The following is a 23,921-nucleotide window of genomic DNA, read 5'->3' as shown; positions in this document are numbered from 1 at the left end:
TTGCAAAATACTTTAATAATAGAAGTTGTGCCAAGAGTTCATATCCTTGTGAACAGGAGTTCATATCCTTGTGAACAGGAGTTCATATCCTTGTACTTCAGATTGTAGTCCCAGAGCAAATGGGTTACATGTAAGTATTTTCAACTATATACTGTAGATTCGAGTAAGGAGGATAAAAATAGAAACAGTTGGTGCAATAGGGAGAGAGTGGGAAAGTGATATTGAGGCCAAGATTTGTTCAGCCTTGATCTTATTGAATGGCACAGCAGACTTGAAGAATTGATTGGCCATCACGAATGCAGGTGTCTAGTTTCCATTTGATCCTCAGCTTTGCTTTTGCATATTTCCTAATGTTAATAAAAGGTCTTTACAGAAACATCATCATCAGCTGAGTCTGAACTTTGGAGACAACTTATTTTGTGTCCATCTTCAATGTTTCAAATGTTGGCATCACTGTCATCGTCCGTTCTGAAAAGGATGCAAGCTTCTGGCGACAATCAGTGGGAGCCATCGCTTGTTGCAATAGATTATGGTGGTTGCAGAATTAGCTCACAATACTTCAATTTTCCAGCCCCGCCACTTTGGGGACTGATACCTAACGACAACCACAGCATTGTTTGCTGTTGTTAAAGATGAACTTTTCAGTAAATATTCTGGTACCTACCTGAACAGCAATTATTAAGTAGAAAATCAAGCCTTCATCAACCCCATTCACTATGTGCTATTTAAAGCTTAACTTAACCACTTACCTCTGTAGCTGTTCTAATTTACTTTAGAGGCTCATCAAGGAATAAAAAACCATTAACCCTTATCTCTGTGGTGAAGGGTGAAATGCATTGGCATTTCTCCATTCCTTCTTTGCAACTACCTGTAGCGGCAGATTTTTATATCGTTCAAGAGATTACTCCATCTAGCCACTAAGTAGACTACATGGTTAAGGAGAATGTCGTAATATGCATGTGAGCTCTCCATGAGACCTTCAGAACTTCTTCACAGATAAATATTCATAACAGTATTTTGATTAATAGTTTCTTTATTGTTGAAGAAACACAATAAGATACATCTGACCTTCTTCTCCGACTCGTACACTTTAATCTTCGTCAAACTCCAACATATTGCTTTAAACGTTAGAAAACTCCTTGTGTCTCGGTTAAACTTCACATGGTCGAAGGGTAAGCCTTCCCCATATGTCCGAACTAAACTAAAAACAAAGCTTCTGCTCAAGAAACCTAGCTCCAATCACGCCCTAGAATACGTCATAAATCCCACTTACATAATCACGGGCAGTCCAAAATTAAAAAGCAATTGCCATAATTAATTACACACAAAACAAGCCAAATGGCCACGGCATACCGGCCCCTAATTGTTCCGAGTATATAATCAGGCAATTAATCAATAAACATCAAAAAAGTAGCCATGAAGGCTTAACATCTATCAAAAGCAAAAAGTCAGGGAATTGAACCCCGGTCTCCCATGTGACAGGCGGGGATACTAACCACTATACTAACGAGAAAAATAGCATGCACTATATATCCGCCTTCAGAATTCTTCATCGACTCTTCCATCTTCACTTTCGCCTTCTAGAAGCAAGCAAAACTTGATTATTGATCTTATTAAAACACTGTCTTTAGTTTAAACTCGTACCGTGCGCACTAAATCCTTAAAATCAGGCATGATACCCAGTATATAGTCCGAAACATAACGGTCCCAAGCTTTGATAGCATGAAACTTCTTCCTCCATGTCCGATCAGCTCATGGATGTGTTATAACAGCAATGTTGAAGTGTGAAAATCCTTCGAGAGAATAACAGGATTTTTAGCAATAAAGTTCACCATTAGGTTTGATTTAATTTCCGGTTCATTAGCAGAGATTTCAAATCCCAGCTCAAGCTTTGGCCATTCTCTGTCTAGCTTACAGAGAGACTTTAGTTCATTGATCCATCTCTTATCGCTTAAGAAGCGGTTCGCTGTCAGTCCTCGAGAAACTTCATCCGCAGGATTTTCTGTGGTGTTAACATATTTCATTTGTACAACATTAGTAACTCCCAATGCACTTTCCATTGGCAGATTGTCTCTGTCCAAATCAAACTCTCTGGTTTCTTTGGCTCTGTCATCTGGTGGAATTCTTTCACAATTGTCGCTACTCCACTTAGAAAGTGTGAATCCTCCCTTATTGCAGAGGGAAATCAGATGTTTTACTGGTTGAATTGCTTCCTGCTCAGTAGACTTGGATTTTAAGCAATCATCCACGTAGTTGCATTTGGCAAGCTTGCTTTCATAGGTCTAGATATTGAGTACAGGAGTTTCGGGCAGGCAGAGTGGAGCAAACGGTGGAGCTGCTGCCTCAGTGCCAGACACCTGGTCAGGGTTCAATCTTAACCTCTGGCGCTGTCTGTGTGGAGTATACACATTTTTCCTGTGACCGTGTGGGTTTCCCCCGGGTGCTCTGGTTTCCTCCCACATCCCAAAAATGTACAGTGTAGGTTAATTGGCCACTATAAATTGCCCCTAGTGTGTAGGGCATAGGAAAGTTAGATAACATTTAACTAGTGTGAACGAGTGATCGATGGTTAGCATGGACTTGGTGGGCCGAATGACCTGTTTCCTGCTGTATCTCTGTACCTATTCCATGCTATTCCATGCTGTATCTCTGAACTAAACTACAGTATATTGCGATGCCATGTTACAGCTCCAAGTTTATTGTGGAACCATGTATTGTGGGATCAGTTCTGGTCATCTAGCTATAAGAATGATACCATTAAGCTTGAAAAGATGCAGAGAAGATTCATGGGGATGCAATCAGCATTGGAGGCCTGTAATAAGTAAAGGCTGGATAAGCTGAGGGTGTTTTCAGTTGAGCTGCTTTCACATGGTTGAGGGGTGACACCTTTTAGAGCTTATAGAGTTATATAAAACAATGAGGGACGTAGGTGAGAAGGATAGTCACAGTCTTAATGAGAGCAAAAAGGATTAGTGTAGATGGACAATAAGGTTGGCATTGGTGTGATAGATCAAAGTGCCTCTTTCTGTGCTCTATGACTCTATGCATCTCCTTCTGCAGGTGCTGGCTGATCTACTGAGGGTTTCCAACATTTTCAGATTTCCTGAAAATTGAGGTTTTGATTTTACATTGGTTTCCAATTATTTTTTAAACTCTGAACTTTATATTCTTGAAAAATAATTACCGATGGAATCTCCTTTTATGTTTCTATTTGGAAGTTTACTTGCTGACTAGCTCTGCCTATAAAGCTTGTCATCAGTGGGAATTATTTATTTTTTCTCAGGCCTACAGAGCGCTCTGGTGAAGATGTTGACATAATATTTACCCGGCTAAAAGAAGTGAAGGCATTTGAGAAATTTCATCCCAATCTTCTATACCAAATCTGCCTGTGTGGGTATTATGAAAATCTGGAGAAAGGTGTAACATGTAAGTCACCAACTATTATTTATCACAATATATATCTATCTATCTATATATTAAAACTGTGTGTCTGTGTCTGTGTCTGTGTCTGTGTGTGTGCGTGTGTTTGTGCGTGCCAGATTCGGCCTTTGATTCCTTGCTACGCCAAAACAATTCCGAAATTCTCCGATATTTTTCCCATTTTGCTAGCGATTTCACTTTTACATTCAATCATCCACTCCTCAAAACATTTGGACATTTGTATGTACATGTTTTTTAATAAAATCCTCCCCCCCCCCAATCACTCATTTTAAAATCTAAATCGGACTCACGAGCTGCTTGACGTCACAATGCCAACGTGCCGACCAATCTGCCTCCAGTATGCCTCCAAGTACGCTCGCGCCACGGCTTCCGTTGCTGGACTCCAGCGCGCGTCCGCCTGCCCGCCTGCCCGCCTGCCCAAAGATACTAGAGGATACTATAATCTTTGCGCCTGCCCGTCCCCCACCCCCCCCCACCCCCCCACTTTACCTCTCTCCCCCATCCTCTCCTTCCTCTCCCCCTCCTCTCCCTCCCTTCACCCCCACTCCGCCCTCTCCTCCCCCCCTTCCTGTACTCAGGGTCTAAAGCGAGCCCATGGAGCTCAGAAATATCATGAGAGTTCTGCAGAAGCCCGCCCGCCACGGCCTTGCTCAGGGTCAACGCCCATCCACATCCTCGCTCGGGTCCGGCGCCTGGTGGGGAGGCTGCTGCCGCGGGCCAAGCCCGGCTCGATGCCCGCTCGCCCGCCGCCTCGCTCGGGGTCCTCAGCAGAGTCTGGGCTGGAGCAGAGCCTGGGCTGGAGCAGGGCCTGGAGCTGGAGTGAGGGCCAAACCCGGGGTTTGGGATGGTGCCGTGACCGGGGCCAAAAAGAAGCCGCCCCGCACCCGCCAGCAGTCTCTCTGTCTCTGCCCTCTCTGTCTCTCCCCTTTCTCTCTCTCTCTCTCTCTCTCTCTGCCCCTCTCTCTGCCCTCACACCCCCTCTCTCTGCCCCAAACCCCCCCCCCCCCCCAGAAAACAGACCTTCATGGTCACGTCAAGACCTCTGCACTTAGGACGCTGATGTCGTTTGGTTGACGCGTGCTCAGCTGCCCAATCGCTTCCTCCTCTCCCCCTCCTCCTAATCTACACACCCCTTCTCCTCTCCCCCCCCCCCCCCCTCCCCGGGGCCTGAATCCTGGAGCCTCCCCCACCCCCCTCTCTCCCCCTCTCTCTCCCCCTCTCTCTCCCCCTCTCTCTCCCCCCTCCCCCCTTCTCCCCCACTCTGCCCCCTCTCTCCCCACTCTGCCCCTCTCTCCCCCTCTCTGCCCCTATCTCCCCCTCTCTGCCCCTATCTCCCCCTCTCTGCCCCTCTCTGCCCCTCTCTCCCTCCTCCCCCCTCTCTCCCCCCTCTCCTGTGTCTGTGTTTATAAACCAGTATCTGCATTTATTTGCATCTCCTAGATGCAGTGCTAAAGAAGGTGTAAATATATCAGCTTTCGTCAGTTAGGATATAGATAGCGAGGAAGTCATGCTGCAGCCTTCGAGGACTTGTTCAGGCAGTATTTTGCATATTGTGTGTAGTTCTGGTTGCCCTATTACAGGAAGACTGGGGAGGCTGTGGAGAGGGTACTAAAGAGGTTTTTCAGGATGCTGTCTGGATTAGAGGGTATTAGCTACAAGGAGTGGTTAGACAATCTTGGACTGTTTTCTCGGGTGCGTTGGAGGTTGAGCTTAGATCTGATAGAATTATATAAATCATGGAGGGCATGGATAGGGTAGATAGTCAGAATCTATTTCCCAGGATGGAAGTGACAAAGAATGAAGAGTGAGAGGGGAAATGTTTAAAGATGATGTGCGGAACAAATCTTTTCACACAGGGTGGTGGGTGCCTGGAACGCAATGCCAGGGTAGTGGTGGAAGCAGATATGATAGTGATGTTTAAATGTTTTGGATAGGCATGTGGATATGCAAGAAATGGAGTGATATTGATCACATACTGTGGAAATTAGTTTAACATGTCATTATATTCAGCAGACATTGTATGATGATGTTTTGTTTATTGTCACGTGTACCAAAGTACGGTGTAAAGCTTTTTTGTAGCATGCTAACCAGTCAGCAGAAAGACAATACATAATTACAATCGATCCATTTACAGTGTATAGATACATGATAAGGGAAAAACGTTTAGTGCAAGATACAGCCAGCGAAGTCCGATCAAGGGTAGTCCGAGGGTCACCAAAGAGGTAGATAGTAGTTTAGTACTGCTCTCTGGTTGTAGTAGGACGATTCAGTTGCCTGATCACAGCTGGGAAGAAATTGTCCCCGAATCTGGTGGTGTGCATTTTCATACTTCCATACCTTTTGCCTGATGGGAGAAGAGGGAGTGGCCAGTGTGCAACTTGTAAAGGAGTGATTACTGACACACTGTAAGCTTTACTGTGAGTTTAATATAGCACGTGGCACACACGTCCCAGCACTGACTGCATCCAGTCTTCAGGCGTACTGGAACCTAGTGGGGGAACAAAGGGAGGAGACTACAGTTATACTAATATGATGGGGCGTGGTTAGTGGTGATGAGGTAACTACATTATAGGTTGCATGCATAACCCATCTACATCCTTTCCCTTACGATTCAAACAAGTTACTACAGTGGCAGGTTTATTATACAGAACCTGCATAGCTAAGCAAAGTCTCCGTAGCGAGCCGGAGGTTTTACAACCCGACCCGAGCGAGTGCGCACAGCACCTTCACCCTCCCCACCCGAAAGAATAGGAGGAGGGACAGGAACAGAAACAAGAGGGGGAGAGAAGATGGGTGGGGAACCCAGCTTGAAAGGGGAACGGAGAGGCACAGGTGAGCCAGGTGAGAACGAAGGGGTTGAACGAGCTGAAGTTGGAGAGAGAGAAGACTTTGCAGGGGACAGCAGAGCCTGGGGAGCAAACCCGGGAGGAGCAGGGGGGGCTACCCGAGGCAAAGGACCGACCGTGGCATGCAGGGAGCAGATGGTACATTAGTGGAGGAAGGCTCGACACGCGATGGAGGGGTATACGGAATCGCAGGAGGTGGTTTGGGCTCGTTAACCGCCAACAGGTGCTGGCGGCTGCGTCGGTATACAGTCCCTTCGAAATCCACGAGGTAGGACCGTGGCGCGCTGTCAAACCCGACGACGGTGGCAAGTCGGGAATAGCCGGTGGGCGTCTGCAAACGGACGACCTGTCCAGGCATCAGTGGCTGAAAGAGGGCGGCAGGATTTATCATGCGATCGTCGCTGGATCTCGTGCTTCTGGGCAATACGTTTCTGGACATCAGCAGGCTGCAGGACTTTGGGCATCAGGGACTGCTGGGCAATAGGCATCGGAGGGCGGACAACTCGGGACATGAGTCGCTGGGCAGGGGATCCCATGGTACTGTCTCTGGAAATGTTCCGAAGGTTCAGGAGACCCTGATAGAAATCCCCGTTCGAGAGGCGGGTTTGTTCAAGCAGGTGCTTAGCGCTGCGGACCGCCCGTTCAGCTAGACCATTGCTTTGCGGGTACTCCGGGCTGCTGGTGAAATGATTAAAGTTCCACTTCGTGGCAAACGCTCGAAACTCGGTGCTGGTGAACTGGCGACCGTTGTCTGTCTGCAGCCGGACAGGGGAACCAAACGTGGCAAAGTGGCGGCGAAGCTTGCTGATCACCATCTCGGAGGTGATGGCAGGGAGGAGGTCCACCTCGAACCAATTCGAGTAAGAGTCTACTAGCACAAGGTAATGCCGCCCGCGCCATTCGAAAATGTCGGCAGCCAGAGAAGACCAGGGCATGTCAGGGGCAGGCTGCTGCAAAAGCGGCTGTCTTTGCTGATGCGGGGCAAGCGAGTTACAGTCCGGACAGGAATCCACCCTTGCCTGGATGTATTTAGCCATGGCCGGCCAGTAGTACTGCTCCTGGGCATGAGAGATAGTGGCATCTGCCCCGGGATGACCCATGTGGGCGGCATCGAAATACAAGCCATGCAGCGATGCCGGGATGACAACTTTGTGTCCTTTGATAATAATACCGTCGCGGAGGACTAACTCATCGCGGACCAAGAAATAGGGGTGGACGCTGGCAGGCAATGAATTCCGCTTGGTGGGCCACCCGCGCTTAATGACAGCAGCAAGCTGCGGCAGGTCAGGGTCGTTAGCGGTATGTTCAACCAAGCACTGCAGCTGGTGAGAGGGGACGAAGTTAACGTTCAGTACCTGTAAGTCCGACTGCTCGAAGGGGTGTTGGTCACAAGAGGCCAGGGGGGCCCGGGACAGTGCATCAGCAACATGCATCTCGGTGCCCTTCTTATATATGATTTTAAAGTCAAAGCGCTGTAGTTGCAGCATCATCCGCTGTAGCCTGGCAGGAGCGCAGTGTATTGGTTTGTTGAGTATTGTTACCAGTGGCTGGTGGTCCGTCTCAACGGTGAACCTGGTGCCAAATAAAAAGTCCTTAAATTTCGAACACGCGAAAACCACCGCCAGCAGCTCCTTCTCTATCTGAGCATAGCGCTGCTCTGTGTCCGTCATGGTCCGAGAGGCATAGGAGATAGGCAGCAGCGAGTCGTCGGCGTGGAGTTGCAGGCAGGCAGCACCCAGACCAAATCGAGAGGCGTCGCAAGTGACCACGATCGGAAGCAGCAGATCAAAAAACTTCAGTGTAGGTGTGCTGACCAGCCTCGTCTTCAGCAGGTCAAACGCCTGCTGGTGGTGTGGGAACCATGCCCAGGCAATGTCCTTCTTTGTGAGCTGTCTCAGGGGTGCGCTCAATTCGCTGAGGTCGGGGATAAACTTCCCCAGGTAATTCACCATACCCAGGAAACGCTGCAGACTGACAACGTCTGTCGGGGCGGGCAGCTCTGAGATGGCGCTGGTCTTTTGCGGGTCTGGCTTCAATCCCTTGGGCCGTGAAAATGTGGCCGACATATGTGACCTCAGGCACCCGGAACTTGCACTTTGACCGGTTGAGCTTCAAATTTATCTGCCGAGCACGGTCCAAAATCCGCCGGAGGTTGTGGTCATGTTCGGCCACATCCCTCCCATAGACCAGAATGTCATCCACAATAATCGCGCAGGGCAGACCTGCAAATAATTGTTCCATAGAACGCTGAAATACCTCGCTGGCAGAGTTGATGCCGAACGGCATCCGTAAAAACTTAAACCTGCCGAAGGGCGTGCTGAACGTGGTCAGGTCTGTGGAGCGTTTGTCCAGTGGTATCTGCCAAAACGAACTTCTGGCATCGAGGACGGAGAACACAGTGGCTTGTCCCACCTGGGCGGCAACATCTTCGACAGTCCTCATGGGGTAGTGGGGCCGTTTAATCGCCATATTCAAGTCCTTAGGGTTGATGCATACCCGTATCTCATTTTTTCCTTTCTTCAACGTGGCGACCATGGTGGAGACCCATAGGGTTGGATCGCTGACAGCCTCCAGCACTCCCATGTTGACCATGTCCTTCAGCATATTTTCCACCTTGCCCTTCATGGCAAAAGACACTCTGTGGGGTGGGCGGATCACAGGCACCACGGATGGGTCAGTCTCGATCTTGTACACCAACGGCAGCTTCCCCAACTTGTCGTCAAACAGGTCTGGGTACTCAGATAGTGGATCCATCACAGCTTGCACCTCGTGGACCGTAGGGGCAAACGGCACCAGACCAAGATCCTGGCATGCCTGGTTGCTCAGCAACGTCACACAGTCACTGTCCAAAATGAAGAAAGACAGGTCCTGGGAACAATTCTGCAGCACGCAGTGGAAAGTCGCCCTCCCCACAGGTGTTAGTTCCTCTCCCCCATAGGCACGCAAAACAGAGCGGTCTGCAATCAGCAGCTCATTATTCCTTATCTGGTGGAACAGCTTTGTTGACATTACGTTCACTTTTGCCCCCGTGTCAAGTTTAGCAGAGAAGGACTTGTTGTTTACAGTTATGTTCACAGCAGGATCGGGGAGGCGAGATCGGTTGTGGAGGAGAGTGTAAATACTTACATCTCCCGTGGAATAGCTGAGCTCAGAGTCGGGGGCAGCGTCAACAGAGGGCTGAGAATCCATCTCGCTATCAACTTGTAGAAGGTTGTTTAGGAGTTGTCTGGGAGCTGAGGGCACTTTCCCACGGGACCTGCATGCAGCTGCAAAATGGTTTCTTCTCCCGCAGAAATTGCAGGTCTTCCCAAGGGCTGGGCACTGTGATTCTGAGGAGTGCACGTAGTTGCAGTTAGGACACTTTTGAGATCTCGGGTCCCGGGGTGTACGAACGGGTCGCGGTGGGGGGCGAAAGTTGTCCTTCATCCGTCGTTGTCCAGCAACACCAGTTAAATTTATGGCTCGGTTGTCAGACCCCCTCTGCCCATGCGGAGGGGTGACCACTTCGGCAATGCGGCACGCATGCATCGCCTGAGTCAGGGTTAGGTCAGGCCGTTGCAGCAGGTCGGCACGCAGCTTCTGATCGATCATACCAGTGACGAGAATGTCTCTGATGAGCTGGTCGCGCATGGTTTCAAATCGGCACCGCTGGGCAAGGTGCCGCAGGTCAGCGATGAAGCACTCAACAGGTTCATCCGGCTGTTGCTTGCGTGAGAAGAACCTGGCCCGCTCCAGTATACGGTTGGAGGGCAGGTCACATATCTCCGCGAATTTGCGCAAAAGACATACCGGGTCGTCGGCCGATTCAGCTGGCTCGACCGGCTGGTCGTTGTCATCCAGGACCGCTGGTTCGTAGACAAAAGCTTGAGCTCTCTTCATTGCGTCGGGACCGGCCAGGTTGAGCAGGAGTGATGCTTTGACCACGGCTGGCTCATTCCGATGCGCAATATTAACGTAGTGAGTGTAGTCCATCACAAAAGTCGACCATCGCTCCGCAATGTCAGCGTCGAAGACAAGGGGAGAATGGCTTTCGGCATGAGGATGCCATATCAAGGGAAACCCGACACTGGGCACTAACGGGGACAAAATAAATGAAAACCGGTAAACGGGAAACGCGAGTTTTTTTAAACTTCTGACACCATGTAAAGGAGTGATTACTGACACACTGTAAGCTTTACTGTGAGTTTAATATAGCACGTGGCACACACGTCCCAGCACTGACTGCATCCAGTCTTCAGGCGTACTGGAACCTAGTGGGGGGAACAAAGGGAGGAGACTACAGTTATACTAATATGATGGGGCGTGGTTAGTGGTGATGAGGTAACTACATTATAGGTTGCATGCATAACCCATCTACACAACTCATTCTTGATTATGCTGCTGGCCTTGCCGAGGAAGCATGAGGTATAAATGGAGTCAATAGAAGGGAGGTTGGTTTGTGTGATTGTCTGGGCTGCGTCCACAATTCACTGCAATTTCTTGCGATGGAGCTGTTCCCAAACCAAGCTGTGATGCATCCTGATAAAAAATTTAGCACCTGCTATATTCCGATGTTTATCTCCACTGTTCTCGATGAATGCAGCACCAACACTTAAAATATGCAGGACAAAGCAGTCCCCTTGACTGGTATCCCATCCACAAACCAAAACATTTGTTTTCTTTACTAATGTGCTCTTTAATTAAAGTGTGCATCATGTACAAAATACACTCCAGTCACTCATCTCTACCAATAGCACCTCTGAAGCCCATGGCATCTGTCACTAATGATGACTTCAGAACACCAACATCTGCAGGTGGGAGGGAGGCCAAAAATGGGATTGTTGAGAGGCTCATTTTTTAAAAGCAATAGGCGACATTTCAGATCGAGACCTTTCTTCAGACCCTTCTTCTCGACCTGAAACGTCACCTATTCCTTTTCTCCAGAGGTGCTGCCTGACCTGCTGAGTTACTCCAATGTTTTAGGTCTCTCATCGGTGTAAACCAGCATCTGCAGTTCCTGCCAAAACATGAAGTTGAACTGGGTTGGGGGATTAACAGGAAAACATACTGGTTTGAATAGAAGAGGCGAACGAAGAATCCCAGAATAAATGAGTTATTTCATTCTGTTAACTTGAACCATGGGTGGAAGAGCTTTTTCTTCCCACAGCATAATTGAAATATCTTCTGATGGATAGCTACCAAGGATCCCCAGCAGACATATACAGACTTGTTTAGTTGAGGACCAATGTTATGTGTGCCTCAAGCTTGTTTGTTTCGGCATGTATTGTTCCCCATATCTAATCAACCAATTTCTAGGTCAGTTATTTACAGTGCCACATATTCTCCATGCTTGATTGCTTTTTCAGAAACCAGTCACATGGCTAGAAGCCAGAATAAAGGCTATTAAGAAGCGAGTTCCATGAGCCACATTTGGCTGATATTTATCTGAACCATATTAATCTTTAATGACCTCTGTCACCAATGTGAAACAAATCAAGATTGACCAACACTTCACATAAACTATAAATGTACTCTATAGACATCAGAATTTCATCAAAGGGTGAGAAATCTTACATTGATTTTAATCTTTGATATCCTCTGTTCTTGTAGGGCATTCTAAGCCTGACTTTCTGTACAATTTTAACTTGGATAATATTTTAGTTTTTAGTTTTAAGGATACAATGTGGAAATAGGCCCTTCGGCCCATTGAGTCTGTACCAGCCAACAATCTCCCTGTACACTAGTTTTATCCTATACTCAAGGGACAATTTACAGAAGCCAATTAACCTACAAACCAGCACATCTTTGGGATGTGGGGGGAAACCGGAACACCCGGAGAAAGTCCATGCAGTCACAGGGAGAAATTGCAAACTATGTACAGATAGTGTCCGTAGTCAGGATCGAACCCGGGTCTCTGGCGCTGTAAGACAATGACTCTATTGCTGCGCCACTGTGCTGCCTTGAAGTGCAGTACCGTGAGGTTCACATTTTAAAGACATGTAGGTTTGTAGGTTAATTTGGTTCGTAAATTGTCCCTAATGTGCAGGATAGAACTAGTATATGGGTCAGCATGGACTCGCTGGGCCAAAAGGCCTGTTTCCATGTAGTATTTCTAAACTAAACTAGACACTCATGCTCAGCGTCCACCTTCAAGTGTCAGTATTTCAGTCATTGACCAGCTTCTCCTTGATTTGTAGCCTAATGTCCTTTCAAAGACTGGCTTGCACGACCATCCGTCTGTTTAGGCTCATGTAAATTTTATACAATTTCTTTTGTATTTATCTTTTAAGGTTTTTCTTTGTTTCTGCTGACAAACAGCAGCTGAATTGGCAGCTGAATGGTTTTATGATTTAGCTGTCTAAGATTAGAAAACAGATTGACTAGAACCATGGAGTAAAGTACAGGTCATGAAATCACTTCTACGTATTTCAGTCTGTGCTTACTGGCTGCCAAAAAAACAATTTCATACCACATTACACAATGCTCCTTTATATGTTTGCTTCCTAGTGTTTCGTCAAGGAGATATTGGGACGTGTTGGTATGCTGTATTAGCTGGATCCTTGGATGTTAAAGTATCAGAAACAGCCAACTTACAGGTAAAAGGGAGTGTTTTGTTCAATTGACCCATTGTTCTTGGTTTTGGGATATTTAAAGCTTTGCCAATTTGGTGTACAAAATTATGAATTTAATATTTAATATTGGAGCAATAGTTATAACATTCAGGAAAAAAATTAAATTGATATTTACTTTTGTGTCAAGTAAATTAAATAAAATTTCCCAATGCACTCCCCCCCCCCTCCCCAACAATCAGTCTGAAGAAGGATCCTGAACCGAAATGCCACCTCTCCATGTTCTCCAGAGATGCTGCCTGACCCGCTGAGTTACTCCAGCACTTTGTGGCCTTTTGTGTAAACTAGCATCTTGTTTCTTGTTTCTGCTCTATTACAGCACTCTTTACTGTGAATGTAAGTTGTTCTATACGCTAACTGTGTTAATATCATTTCATATTATTTGAAAGGATGCTATTTTCCTGAAAATTCCAGCATCAGAGGTGCACTTATATCGTACTTGCAGAATGAGCTTGTTTTCTTTGATGATTCTTGGTGAGGCAGAAAGATGTCTGCCATGTTCATGTCCCCAGTTAATTCCATAGAATTAAGCCAATTTGAATAACTTCAGTGGGTCATGACCGGTCACCCATCTCAGGGATGGGAAGGGAAGCTCACAGGAAAGGGACTCAGCAATTCAGTGGCTTCAAGCTGTTTTACCATTCAATTAAACTAAATCTATTTTAACTCTAATGAGCTTCTTACGTCTATATTCATTACCATCTGTGTGTTCTGCAGAATCAGCCAAAGATCTTAATTTATATTTATTATTGTGCAACATGTTTATTGTATTTCAGTTCATCCAATCCCACACTTGTGAAACCAGCGAGTCTTACAAAGATAGACTCAGTGGAGTTACTCCAACATTTTGTGTCTACCTTCGATTTAAACCAGCATCTGCAGTTTTTTCCTACACACAAAGATAGCACATATGAACATTTGCTCTATTCTGCTTGGGCTGGCTATTTGAAATAAATTATTCCCATCTCTTTTTCCTAATAGATCTGCAAATTTTCCTCCAACTATTTGTTCAATTTTCTTTTGAACACTTTTATTTAATTTCCTTCCACCACATTTTTTCAGGCAAATTAGTTTGCTGCAATAAATTAGTTTGCTGAGGTGACCCGTTGTCTGTATCATTGCTGAGGTGACCCGTTGTCTATATCATTGCTGAGGTGACCCATTGTCTATATCATTGCTGAGGTGACCCGTTGTCTATATCATTGCTGAGGTGACCCGTTGTCTTGTCAAAAACATTTAATTGTACCGTTGACCCTGTGTCAACCTACATATGACAAATAAAAACTGAACTGAACTGATTTACCCATTCTCTGATTAATGGCCCTTCAACATCTTGGTGCAGACTTTTTAATTCATCATGATTTTGAATTTTTCCATTCGATCTCCCTCTAATCTGATCTAAGGAGAATAACATCATTTTGTCTTATCTCTCCATTTAACTCTCATCTCTGATAATCTTCCAGTAATACATCCTTTGCAAATGCTCAGGTTCTTCTTTTAGGTCTAGTATCCAGAAATGGCTGCAATTCTCTTGCAAATGATTAAACAGTGTTCTAAAAGGTTTAGTGTAGGTTTCTAATGCAGAAAACAAGAAATTGGAGTTAGACATAAAATGCTGGAGTAACTCAACGGGTGAGGAATCATCTCTGGAGAAAATGGATATGTGACAGTTTCTGTTGGGACCCTTCTACAGACTCAATCCTGACCCGAAAGTCATCTATCCATTTTCTCCAGAGCAGTCTGAAGAAGGGTCCTGACTCGAAACGTCTATTTTCTCCAGAGATGCTGCCGGACCCGCTGAGTTAGTCCACCATTTTGTGTCTATCTTTGGTATAATCCAGCGTCTGCAGCTCCTTTTTATTACATTAAGAAATTGGAGTTGTTAGTCATCCTGTTGAGCTGATGCTTCATCATTGGGGTCATCATTGTGATCTGTTTGAGAACAAATTCCTAGATTGGTATAAGACCTAGCATGGCCTAAAATTCCCACATTTCTAATGTGCACAGTAATTTAAAAACATTACTGTAACTGTGTGAACCTCCCGACATTTGACCCTTTCCATAACAAAATAACCGAGGTATTATCTGTGTAAGGAATATAGTGAAAGATTGCTTTGTAGTTATACAAATTGCTACTTATACCAAAAACGTGTTAACATTTCTTACCTGAATGAGGGTGCAGCAGGATAGTAGTTCCCCTGAGCCCAGAGTAGCATCCTACAGGTTGCAGCTCCTTCCTTCATCCCTAGTCACCCCAGATTACTAGGTTCGGCTCGCTGGATACCTGGCCACATTCCCTTTATGGATTTCATATCCTTACTCCTAGCATCACCTCCCATGTTCATATTCAGCGTCCCAATTTCTTGCCTCCAAAATATGTGAAGTACTGGTTAGAGCTCTATGTTCATTTCTGAACTGACTTTATTTCATGGTCCAAAGCTTATTGTCAGGACCCTTCAAGCATTTTCATTCACCCACAGAAATTCCACCTTACGCTACCTTCCAACTTCACACCACACTCACCCCAAGTCTCCATCCTCTAATTCCCACATTTCTTCTCCTGACGCTAGACCCATGAGTCATCATGCTTGGATTCCTGTCCACAAGTGACGATACAAGATGATTTTGAATAGTAGAAGTGCAACTTGTGAAATGAAGCGATTCATATTGTGAGGATGTAATATACGTCGTCCCCAGGCTGTGGCTGGGTTCCTTTCCTGTGAACAGTTTGAAAACCCAACAGCTTGCAGAAGTGTGGCTGCAAACTGAGTTCACAGGCAGCAGAAGAAATCAAAGCCGGCAAATCCATTGTGCTGGTCGCCCAAGTGCTGTTTCATAAGCACGGGCTTTGCATAAGTCAGGCGTTCGTAAGCTGGGGAGGACCACTACAGTGATTGTACTTTTTTAATTCAGAAATAAAATATTTTGGCATTTTTCTAATTTAGTATTTCTGGTTTCTGATTTTTGAAAGGATTCTGTCATACTCTGTACTCTGGGAATTGGAACAGCTTTTGGAGAATCGATTCTCGACAATACTCCTCGCCATGCTACTATTGTCACCAAGGAGTACAGTGAGCTTCTTCGTGTTGAACAGAAAGATTTTAAAGCACTATGGGAGGTAAACCAGAAAACATCTATTGCTACTTTAAATCCTGAAGATCTGCAATCACTTGCTATGCTAACTTAGTACTAACATGGATGATATTTAAGTTACCTTTATGAAATTAAATATATAGCAGTCATATGCAGATTCAGGAATTCTACAGCTTTCTTTATTAGAATTAATGTTTAAGTATATCTCAATGTTTCACATATGTATAAATTTGGTCTCCAATGGCAGTACAAATTTGCTGAACTCTCTACCAATTTAACAATTTAAATAAAAATACTTAATTACCCATTTAGGTAATTTAATTCCAGAACAATTTCAGAGAATCATAATACTTCTGATTTAAATAATCAGTAAATTTGAGGCAATGACATCATCAAAATGCATTTGTTTGTGGTGAACATTAAATCCATTTCCTTGTTTTTTTGGTTAATTATGCTTTTGTTGGAATATTGGTAATGTATTTCAACGAGAATCAGGAAACATAATTCAATTAGGAATGGGCAAAGATGAAGAGAAAATAAATTGCAAAATGTGTTGGTTCTGATGAGGATTGCCTAAAAAGAACAGAACTAAATTATTAAGTTTCAAAAGGTAATGAGATATAGACTTGTAAAAACAAAACAAAACCAGGAGTAACGGTTACGAAATATGGACTCAATGGGTATCTAATTTAGCAGAAGCAGAACTTTTATGTAATGTGTTTTTAGGAAATTGGTGCTTTTGTCAGGTAATTTATGTAGGGAAAAAATAAATAAATTGTTATCTGGGATGTTCTGTTCATGAAAGCATCTTAGGGTCACTGCAGCAAGCTTACCACAGTTCTTTTGATGATTGCCCAGGGAAAATAATAACAGGCATGAGAGATGGAAAGTTTATGGGAGACACAGGCAGTAAATCCACTACTTTTTTGTAAACAAGAAAAACAAAAAGTATTGATGAATCTATGCTTGCCACGAGAGAGAGGAGGGTTATACGTCAGACAGCGGGGTAAAATATAGACTTAATTATGTGAATTGTTCTTAATTCTTTGCTTGAGTTGGATTTCAAAGCACCATAACATCCATCAACATGTTGATAGTTCCTTGCATATGAGACAGAAATATAAATAGCAGTCAGATAAATCAGCACAGACCCTGAGAGCTTAATGGAAAAAAGGACCAAGCAAGTTGCCTAATAAAGTATGTATTCAGTCTTGCCAGCAGAGCTTTCCTGAGAGATAATCCCAACTACTAATCAACATCTGCTAAAAAGAAAATGCACTACTACACACTGCCAACTATATCCCAAAGAAAATGTTGGGAGTTCTGGTCACTGAATGAAGTTACTGATGTACATGACCTTGACCATTAATTTAAATAAAATAAACTGAAATGTTTTTCTTTCTATACAGCTTTCCATTGGCTTTAATTCTGGTTTTAGTGTTATCAATACAAGGGAGGGAAAACTCACAATGTACAATTTGCACAGAGCAGTAGTTGGTGGAATGGGGCAACCCCATCCCCAGAGAACAGCCAGTAACTGATAACCACAGAGTTTTGTAATACTACTAGACTAAGTGGGACCTGTTGCGGGGGGGGGGGGGGTTGTGGAGGTGGGGGTGGGGGGGGGGGGGGTTGTTGTGGGGGCGGGGGGGGAGTTGTGCGGGAGGGGGGATTTTGTGGGCAGGGGCATGTGGGCGGGTGTGTATGTAGGGGCGGGGGGGTGGGTTTGTGGGCGAGGGTGGTGTGGGCAGGGGGGCAGGGGGGCAGTGTGGGCATGTGGGGGGGAGGGGTGTGTGGGCGGGGGAGTGAGCTCGGAGAAAATACGGGGGAAGAGCCATGGGGGAGAGGGGGGAGGAGCCAGCGAGGGGGACCAGAGGGGTAGTGGCTGGAATTGGTGGTGCGATGGTGACTCACAGCGGGCGCTGGTCATTCTCCTCTGCCGGGATCAGAGTCTCCGCTTTCCATTTGGCGACATCGGCAACATCTCCGACTCCGGGCTGGGCTGGGTCTCTGACTCTGGGCTGGGCTGGTCTCCCACGCTGGGCTGGGCCTGGCCAGGTCTCCGATGCGGGGCTGCTGCTTGGGGCGGGGCTGCTGCTTGAGGCGGGGCTGCTGCTTGGGGCGGGGCTGCTGCTTGGGGCGGGGCTGCTGCTTGGGGCTGGGCTGCTTGGGGCTGGGCTGCTTCGGGTCCCTCCGAAAGTCCAGTTGGAAACCTCCGCCGGCCACCTTCAGCTCCTGTAAAGATGCGATGGCACAGGAAGAGGCGGACCGTCCCAGGGAGTGACAGGGGAACAGTCTAATCCGCATTGCGCCGACTGGCAGGAGAAGAGATCGGTCTGCACACCCGCGGTTTTTAAGATTATTAAACCTCGCTAACTTTTACGATATTCAACCGATTGGAACTGGTAAAAAATCATAGCGCTATCGCGAACCGTTTTTGCGCAAATAGAAAGACGGCCAAACCGGAAGAAGACAAGATTAGTTATGTATAGATTATTTCAAAAACATTTCCATAGTATGATCTTGGTTTCTAAGATTGTTATGTTGTTTTAAGTGGTTCTAGAATTATAAACTCAGCTGCGAATAACTACATTACATGTAATGAAAATCAATCTGGAACTTTAATTTAGCATCCACATGCTAATCAAATTTATGTTTAAAAAAAAAAATCATAAATGGTGGAGATCTCTATATCACAGTTCAGGGTGCAAATAATTTTCATGTGGCTGCATTCTAAATGCTAATTTAGAACTGTGGATGAAAAATCACTACAAGCACCATTCTCATTCTCTGATGAGTAAATTAGATGAGTGAGCTCCTCCTGAAACTTGACATGTGAGCAAACTATCAGTTACATTGATACCTTCTTGGAATTGCCATCTAAGATCAAAGCTCGGGGTTGTATTTGATACCTGGAAAGAGGACAATAAATGCTTTTAGGTTTATTTAGGATTACTATTCACTTGTTTTTGACAGGTTACTGATCATCTCGATCAAACTGATTTTCTGTCAGATGTATTTGTTAAAGAAGGTATGAAAGTTACAAATGTAGAGGCACCAAAAGTCGTGAATAACCGGTTTCTTTATTCAGGCATTATAGGTTAGATATACATGCACGTTTAGTCCTCTAACACAAAAGTCATTGTTGTTGCTGCAAAGCTGTTGCCTCGTGGACTTGAGCTGAGCTCTAGCTGAGGTGGCTGGACACTCACGCGAAGAGAGAAGAAGAGGAAGAAAGAGAGAGAAGGTTGACCCGGTGTTTGTTATATATACTAGGACACACCCTTATACCCCGTGACAACTCCTCCCCGCCATTGCCCATTTACGTGACCCTGCCCCCCGACTGTCGAGGGTTCGTATATCAAGTGGCCTAACCACCGGGTGCCACCATACTAATAGTTTTTATATAGTTGTTGAATGAGATACTTGATACATGTCGGCTGATAAATTAGCAATGTTACAAAATCTTGAGATTTTAAAAATCAAGTCTGCAATTTATCCCATCAGATAAAGCATAAAAAGAAGTTTAATTTGACACCTAATTCACTTTCATATCTTCAGTATTAAAAATGTTATGGCCATTTTCATATTCGGAAATTAGCATCTTGTTCCCTATTGCTTTTCCATTGACTTAACTCAAAAGCTGTGATCAAGGACAGTCAAAAGCCCATAACTTTCTTAAAAATTAAGAGAACTGAATGAAATGTTCAGTTATTATAGATTGAAGCATTCTGAAACAAATATGAAACAATCTTACTTGGATGACCTGAAATTAAAGCATATAATTAGTTAGTTACCCAATTGTAGCTAATTACAAAATTCTATTACTAGATCTAAACATCTATCAATTTCTTAAGAAAAAGTTAACATTTTTAAATAGCCTGAGTGTCCAAATAACATTCACACAATAATTCACAATATAACATGATTTTAAAATCTCATGGTCATGAATTTATAGGCCAAATGGAAGGAATTTAGTGTTTAATTCCCGTAAATTAATGGCCATTTTAATCATCTTGCGAGTGGGTTTTTGTGGAATGCGCTGGTTTGGAACGTTGCGGTTGCAGTGAATTTAAACCTCATATCAGCAGGACAAATACTGCCGGTTCGTATATTTACATAATTACATTTTCGCAACGTGAAATTTTGATTAAAGGCATCCTTAGAAGCAAGTTTATATATAAAATAAACGTCTTTCCTTTACCTGTCCCGTACATGAAATCCGTCCCCGTTGTCGGTGTTGACGGCTTTAGAAGATTATTTTTAATTTACTCCTGTTCGTAAAATATTCAGTGCAGTTTAAAAGAAGCGTAATAAAACGGCAGTCGAAATGATTATTCTTTAGCAGCTAAACAGCCTGACAGAAAGCGATTTCATCAGGCTGGAGAAACAAGGCATTTTAAACCCGCCCCCCTCTCAAAGGCGCCAAAGTCGCGCACACGGGCAGCGACAGATCTGCAGCACCGCTGAAGGTAAGTTTTGCAACATACCTAGATAAATGAGGTCGAATATCAGCTGTTACCTTGATGAATGGTAAAGCAGAATCAAAGGAAAAATGTATGAATTCATTTTTTTCAAACATGATATGTGAGCAATTCTAGTTTTGTTATGACTGATTTTTTTAATGTTGTTTGCCTAATAAATGCATTTCTAAGTTGTTTATTCATTGATCAATATGGTAATATTTTTGGCGAATGTTTTAAAAGCATATTGCTCACCTTGTACCTCTAGTAAAATTTGTAAGTTAAATTGATCAGATAAATCCAGCATTCATTCTGTGTTGTACTGAGACAGATTACACTGAAGCATATGTGGAGGTTTTATAATTATGGTAGCAATGCTCGCACTTTTTTTTAGGAAAGATTGGATGATTCTATATAAAGGTTCCCAGGCACAGTCCAGAGTGAACTCTCAGGAGATAACACAACAATTAAATGATTATTTGAATCTGTTTCTTGAAGCCTGTGCTCTCCTTTCATTAGAAAATGGCACTGAGTAGTGGTCAAAGTTCGTTTAATATGTTCCTGCAAATCCTTTCTGAATATTATTTAATTCAATTTGTGCTACTCCTACACTTTTTAGAGATACAGAGCGGAAATAGGTTCTTTGGTCTGCCGAGTCTGCGCTGACCAGCGATCCCCATACACTAACACTACCCTACACACTAGGGACAATTTACAATTCTTACTGAAGCCAATTAACCTACAAACCTGTAGGTCTTTGGAGTGTTGGAGGAAACCAGAGCACTTGGAGAAAACCTACGCGGTCACGGAGAGAACGTACAAACTTTATACAGACAGCACCCGTAGTCAGGATCAAACCTGGGTCTCTGGCGTTGTAAGGCAGCAAATCTACCACTGAGCCACCCCTAATGGTATATTGTCTCTTGTTATTATTTGTAGATTTGGCTTTAATTTGCACAGGTGCTTGTAAAAGAATTATAATTATATGGAAGAAAAGTTGCCCATAATTTGCAGTAGTGACAGCTCGAACTCTGATAGCTCGAAGAAACCTCAACTCAATGAAAGTCATTGACAAGATTTATAGGGAGCAAATTTAGGAAGTAATGCAAAAACATAAAAGTAAACAAAATCCATTGTAGCTACAGGAAAAATATAGCATTGAGGTCGGAGGGCCATCACAGTTGAATGAAAGTGAAGGAGATGGAATCAGTGTTGAGGCTGCAGCTGGAAAGTGATCACTTGCAGTGCTGGCTACATTGGATCTTTTTATGATCAAACATTTATATGGTAGATGGCACAATTTTGTAACTGGCTCTCACTCACCTGAACCTGTGCAGACATTTCACAAAATTTATTATTGGGTAGTTGGAACAATGCCTGCAAATATAAATGGTGATAATATCATATGGACCTTGGCCAGTGATCATCCTGCCATACTACCTTTGAGGAATACCATTGGAATATGGCCACTGCAGTCTTGGAGCTATTCAATATTTTTTGGGAATCAATATGTTAATCAGGATTTCAAAACTGGATACAGTATCTAAGTAATACAGAACATTGAACAGTACTGAATAGGAACAGGTCCTCTGACCACATGATGCCAAAATAGACTAATCTCATCTGCCTGCACATGATCTATATCCTTCGATTCCATGCATATCCATGTGCCTATCTAAAAGCCTCTTAAACGCCACATCATATCTGCCTCTGCCACCACCCCTTGCAGCCCGTTTCTGGCACCACCACCTTCTGTGTAAACAAAAACTTGCCCCACACATCTCCATTAAACGTTACCCCTCTCACCTTAAAGCTGTGCCCTCTGGTCTTTGATATTTCCACTCTGCGGAAAATTGATCTGATTGTCTAATTTAATAATAATAATAATAACTTTATTTATAAAGCACTTTAAACAACTACAGTTGCCACAAAGTGCTGTACATGAGAACTCATGAACAAAAAGCTATTACAAACAATTAAAAACCATTAAAAACCGTAAAACGAAGGACTATAAAAAACACACTAAAAATTAAAAGACATTAAAAGCACTAAAAACAGGAGCAATGCCTCAGCCAGTGTCGAAAGCCAAAGAATAAAAATGTGTTTTTAGGGAGGATTTGAAGATGGACAGTGAGGGGGCCTGTCTGATGTGCAGCGGCAAGGTGTTCCAGAGTGCCGGAGCAGCAACAGAAAAGGCTCTATCCCCTCTGAGCTTCCGCTTAGACCTTGGTACCTCAAGGAGCAGCTGATCAGCTGACCTGAGGCACCGGGCAGGAGCATATAGGTGGAGCAGCTCAGAGAGGTAAGGCGGGGCGACCATTGAAGCCCCCAGATCGATATAAACACAGGTGGCAATGCATATCTTCTGGACATTTGGTATTTATGAGATGATTTGGAAGTTGTACAGTAATGTTTTGAAAGTGAGAAAATGTACAGGAGTTTTTGCCACTCCCATATTAAGAATTATGATGATTTCTGATGTAGCCTTTTTTTAAATCTCTGATGCAGCGTTTTCTCATTTAGATGTCTGTTATTGTAAGCTATCGGTTCAAGGCAGATCTTTAGTGTTTAGTAATTGAATATGATCAAACAGGTTGACCAACCAATCATGTTGAATTCATAAAGACATAAACAGGAGGAAAGCAAACTTTAAAAAACATTTCACTGCGATTGCGCAAGTGATTGCTATACTAGCTGGAATATCATGAATGTCCGTGACAAAATAAGTACGTGAATTTCTTTGACGGAATTGCAATCAATATAATGTTAACTTCAGCAGAAGTTCTGTATTTTAGGAATATCACAATTGTAGTTGAGATATAATAATTAATTAAAATGTACACTTTTAAGAATAGATAACATCAAGGAGAGGAGAAAGAAAATGTATGGTGAGAAGAAGTTGTTATTCTATGTCTTCAGATGGAATTTTCAGTTAATATCTGACTGTTCAATACAAATACGGGTGCATAAATAGGCCATTTAGTCCTCATGCCTGTTCTGCTAAGTGGATCATGCCTGGTCTTTTACCTCTGTGTCACTTTTCTGAAATACCACCATGTCCCTTGATTCTTTTAATATTGAAAATCTTTGGAATAGTTTCAGCAATTCTTCTTCCACAGCCTTTTGGATAAAGCATTCCAAAGGTTTGTTATCCTTTGGACGAAGCTATGTCACGTTAACTCAGTAACTTCAAGGTTGCATTACAACTTAAACATATCAACCTAATCCATGTGTTTGTCCTTCTATCGCCTGAAACAAATTTGCATTCACTTAGAATACACAACTACAGATTGTTTTCCCTTCCTAGAACTACACATCTTTTAACTAAACTTGGAAGGATGTGGTCACCTGAGACAAGAATTGGCTATTGGTGTGTCTAGTAGACATGTCCTTGACAGATTGAGATTTTATTCAAGTGAAACATTGATCATAACCTCGTTCCTGACTGGTTTTCTGAGTTGATGATGTTT

At 44.0% G+C, this 23,921-nt stretch overlaps 1 protein-coding gene across 3 annotated transcripts in view; it reads left to right on the top strand.

Annotated features, from left to right (window-relative positions):
* Positions 1-23,921, top strand: part of rapgef4 (Rap guanine nucleotide exchange factor 4) — a 205,784-nt gene that overhangs the window by 40,569 nt on the left and 141,294 nt on the right. Inside the window, exons 1-3 of one of the 3 annotated variants that reach the window (XM_033023946.1) lie at positions 3,288-3,426; positions 12,774-12,862; positions 15,867-16,013. Coding sequence is in view for 1 of the 3 variants with exons in the window: in XM_033023947.1 (XP_032879838.1) it covers positions 12,774-12,862; positions 15,867-16,013 (236 nt within the window). In the remaining 2 variants the exon portion in view is untranslated. Of the gene's footprint in view, positions 1-3,287; positions 3,427-12,773; positions 12,863-15,866; positions 16,014-23,921 lie in introns of those variants that run through there. The other 2 variants (XM_033023947.1, XM_033023945.1) reach the window with 2 other exon arrangements.

This window comes from Amblyraja radiata, chromosome 7, assembly GCF_010909765.2.
Source record: "Amblyraja radiata isolate CabotCenter1 chromosome 7, sAmbRad1.1.pri, whole genome shotgun sequence".
Classification (NCBI taxonomy): domain Eukaryota; kingdom Metazoa; phylum Chordata; class Chondrichthyes; order Rajiformes; family Rajidae; genus Amblyraja; species Amblyraja radiata.
Note: the sequence above shows the minus strand (reverse complement) of the source record. Positions and strands in the feature narration are given on the sequence as shown.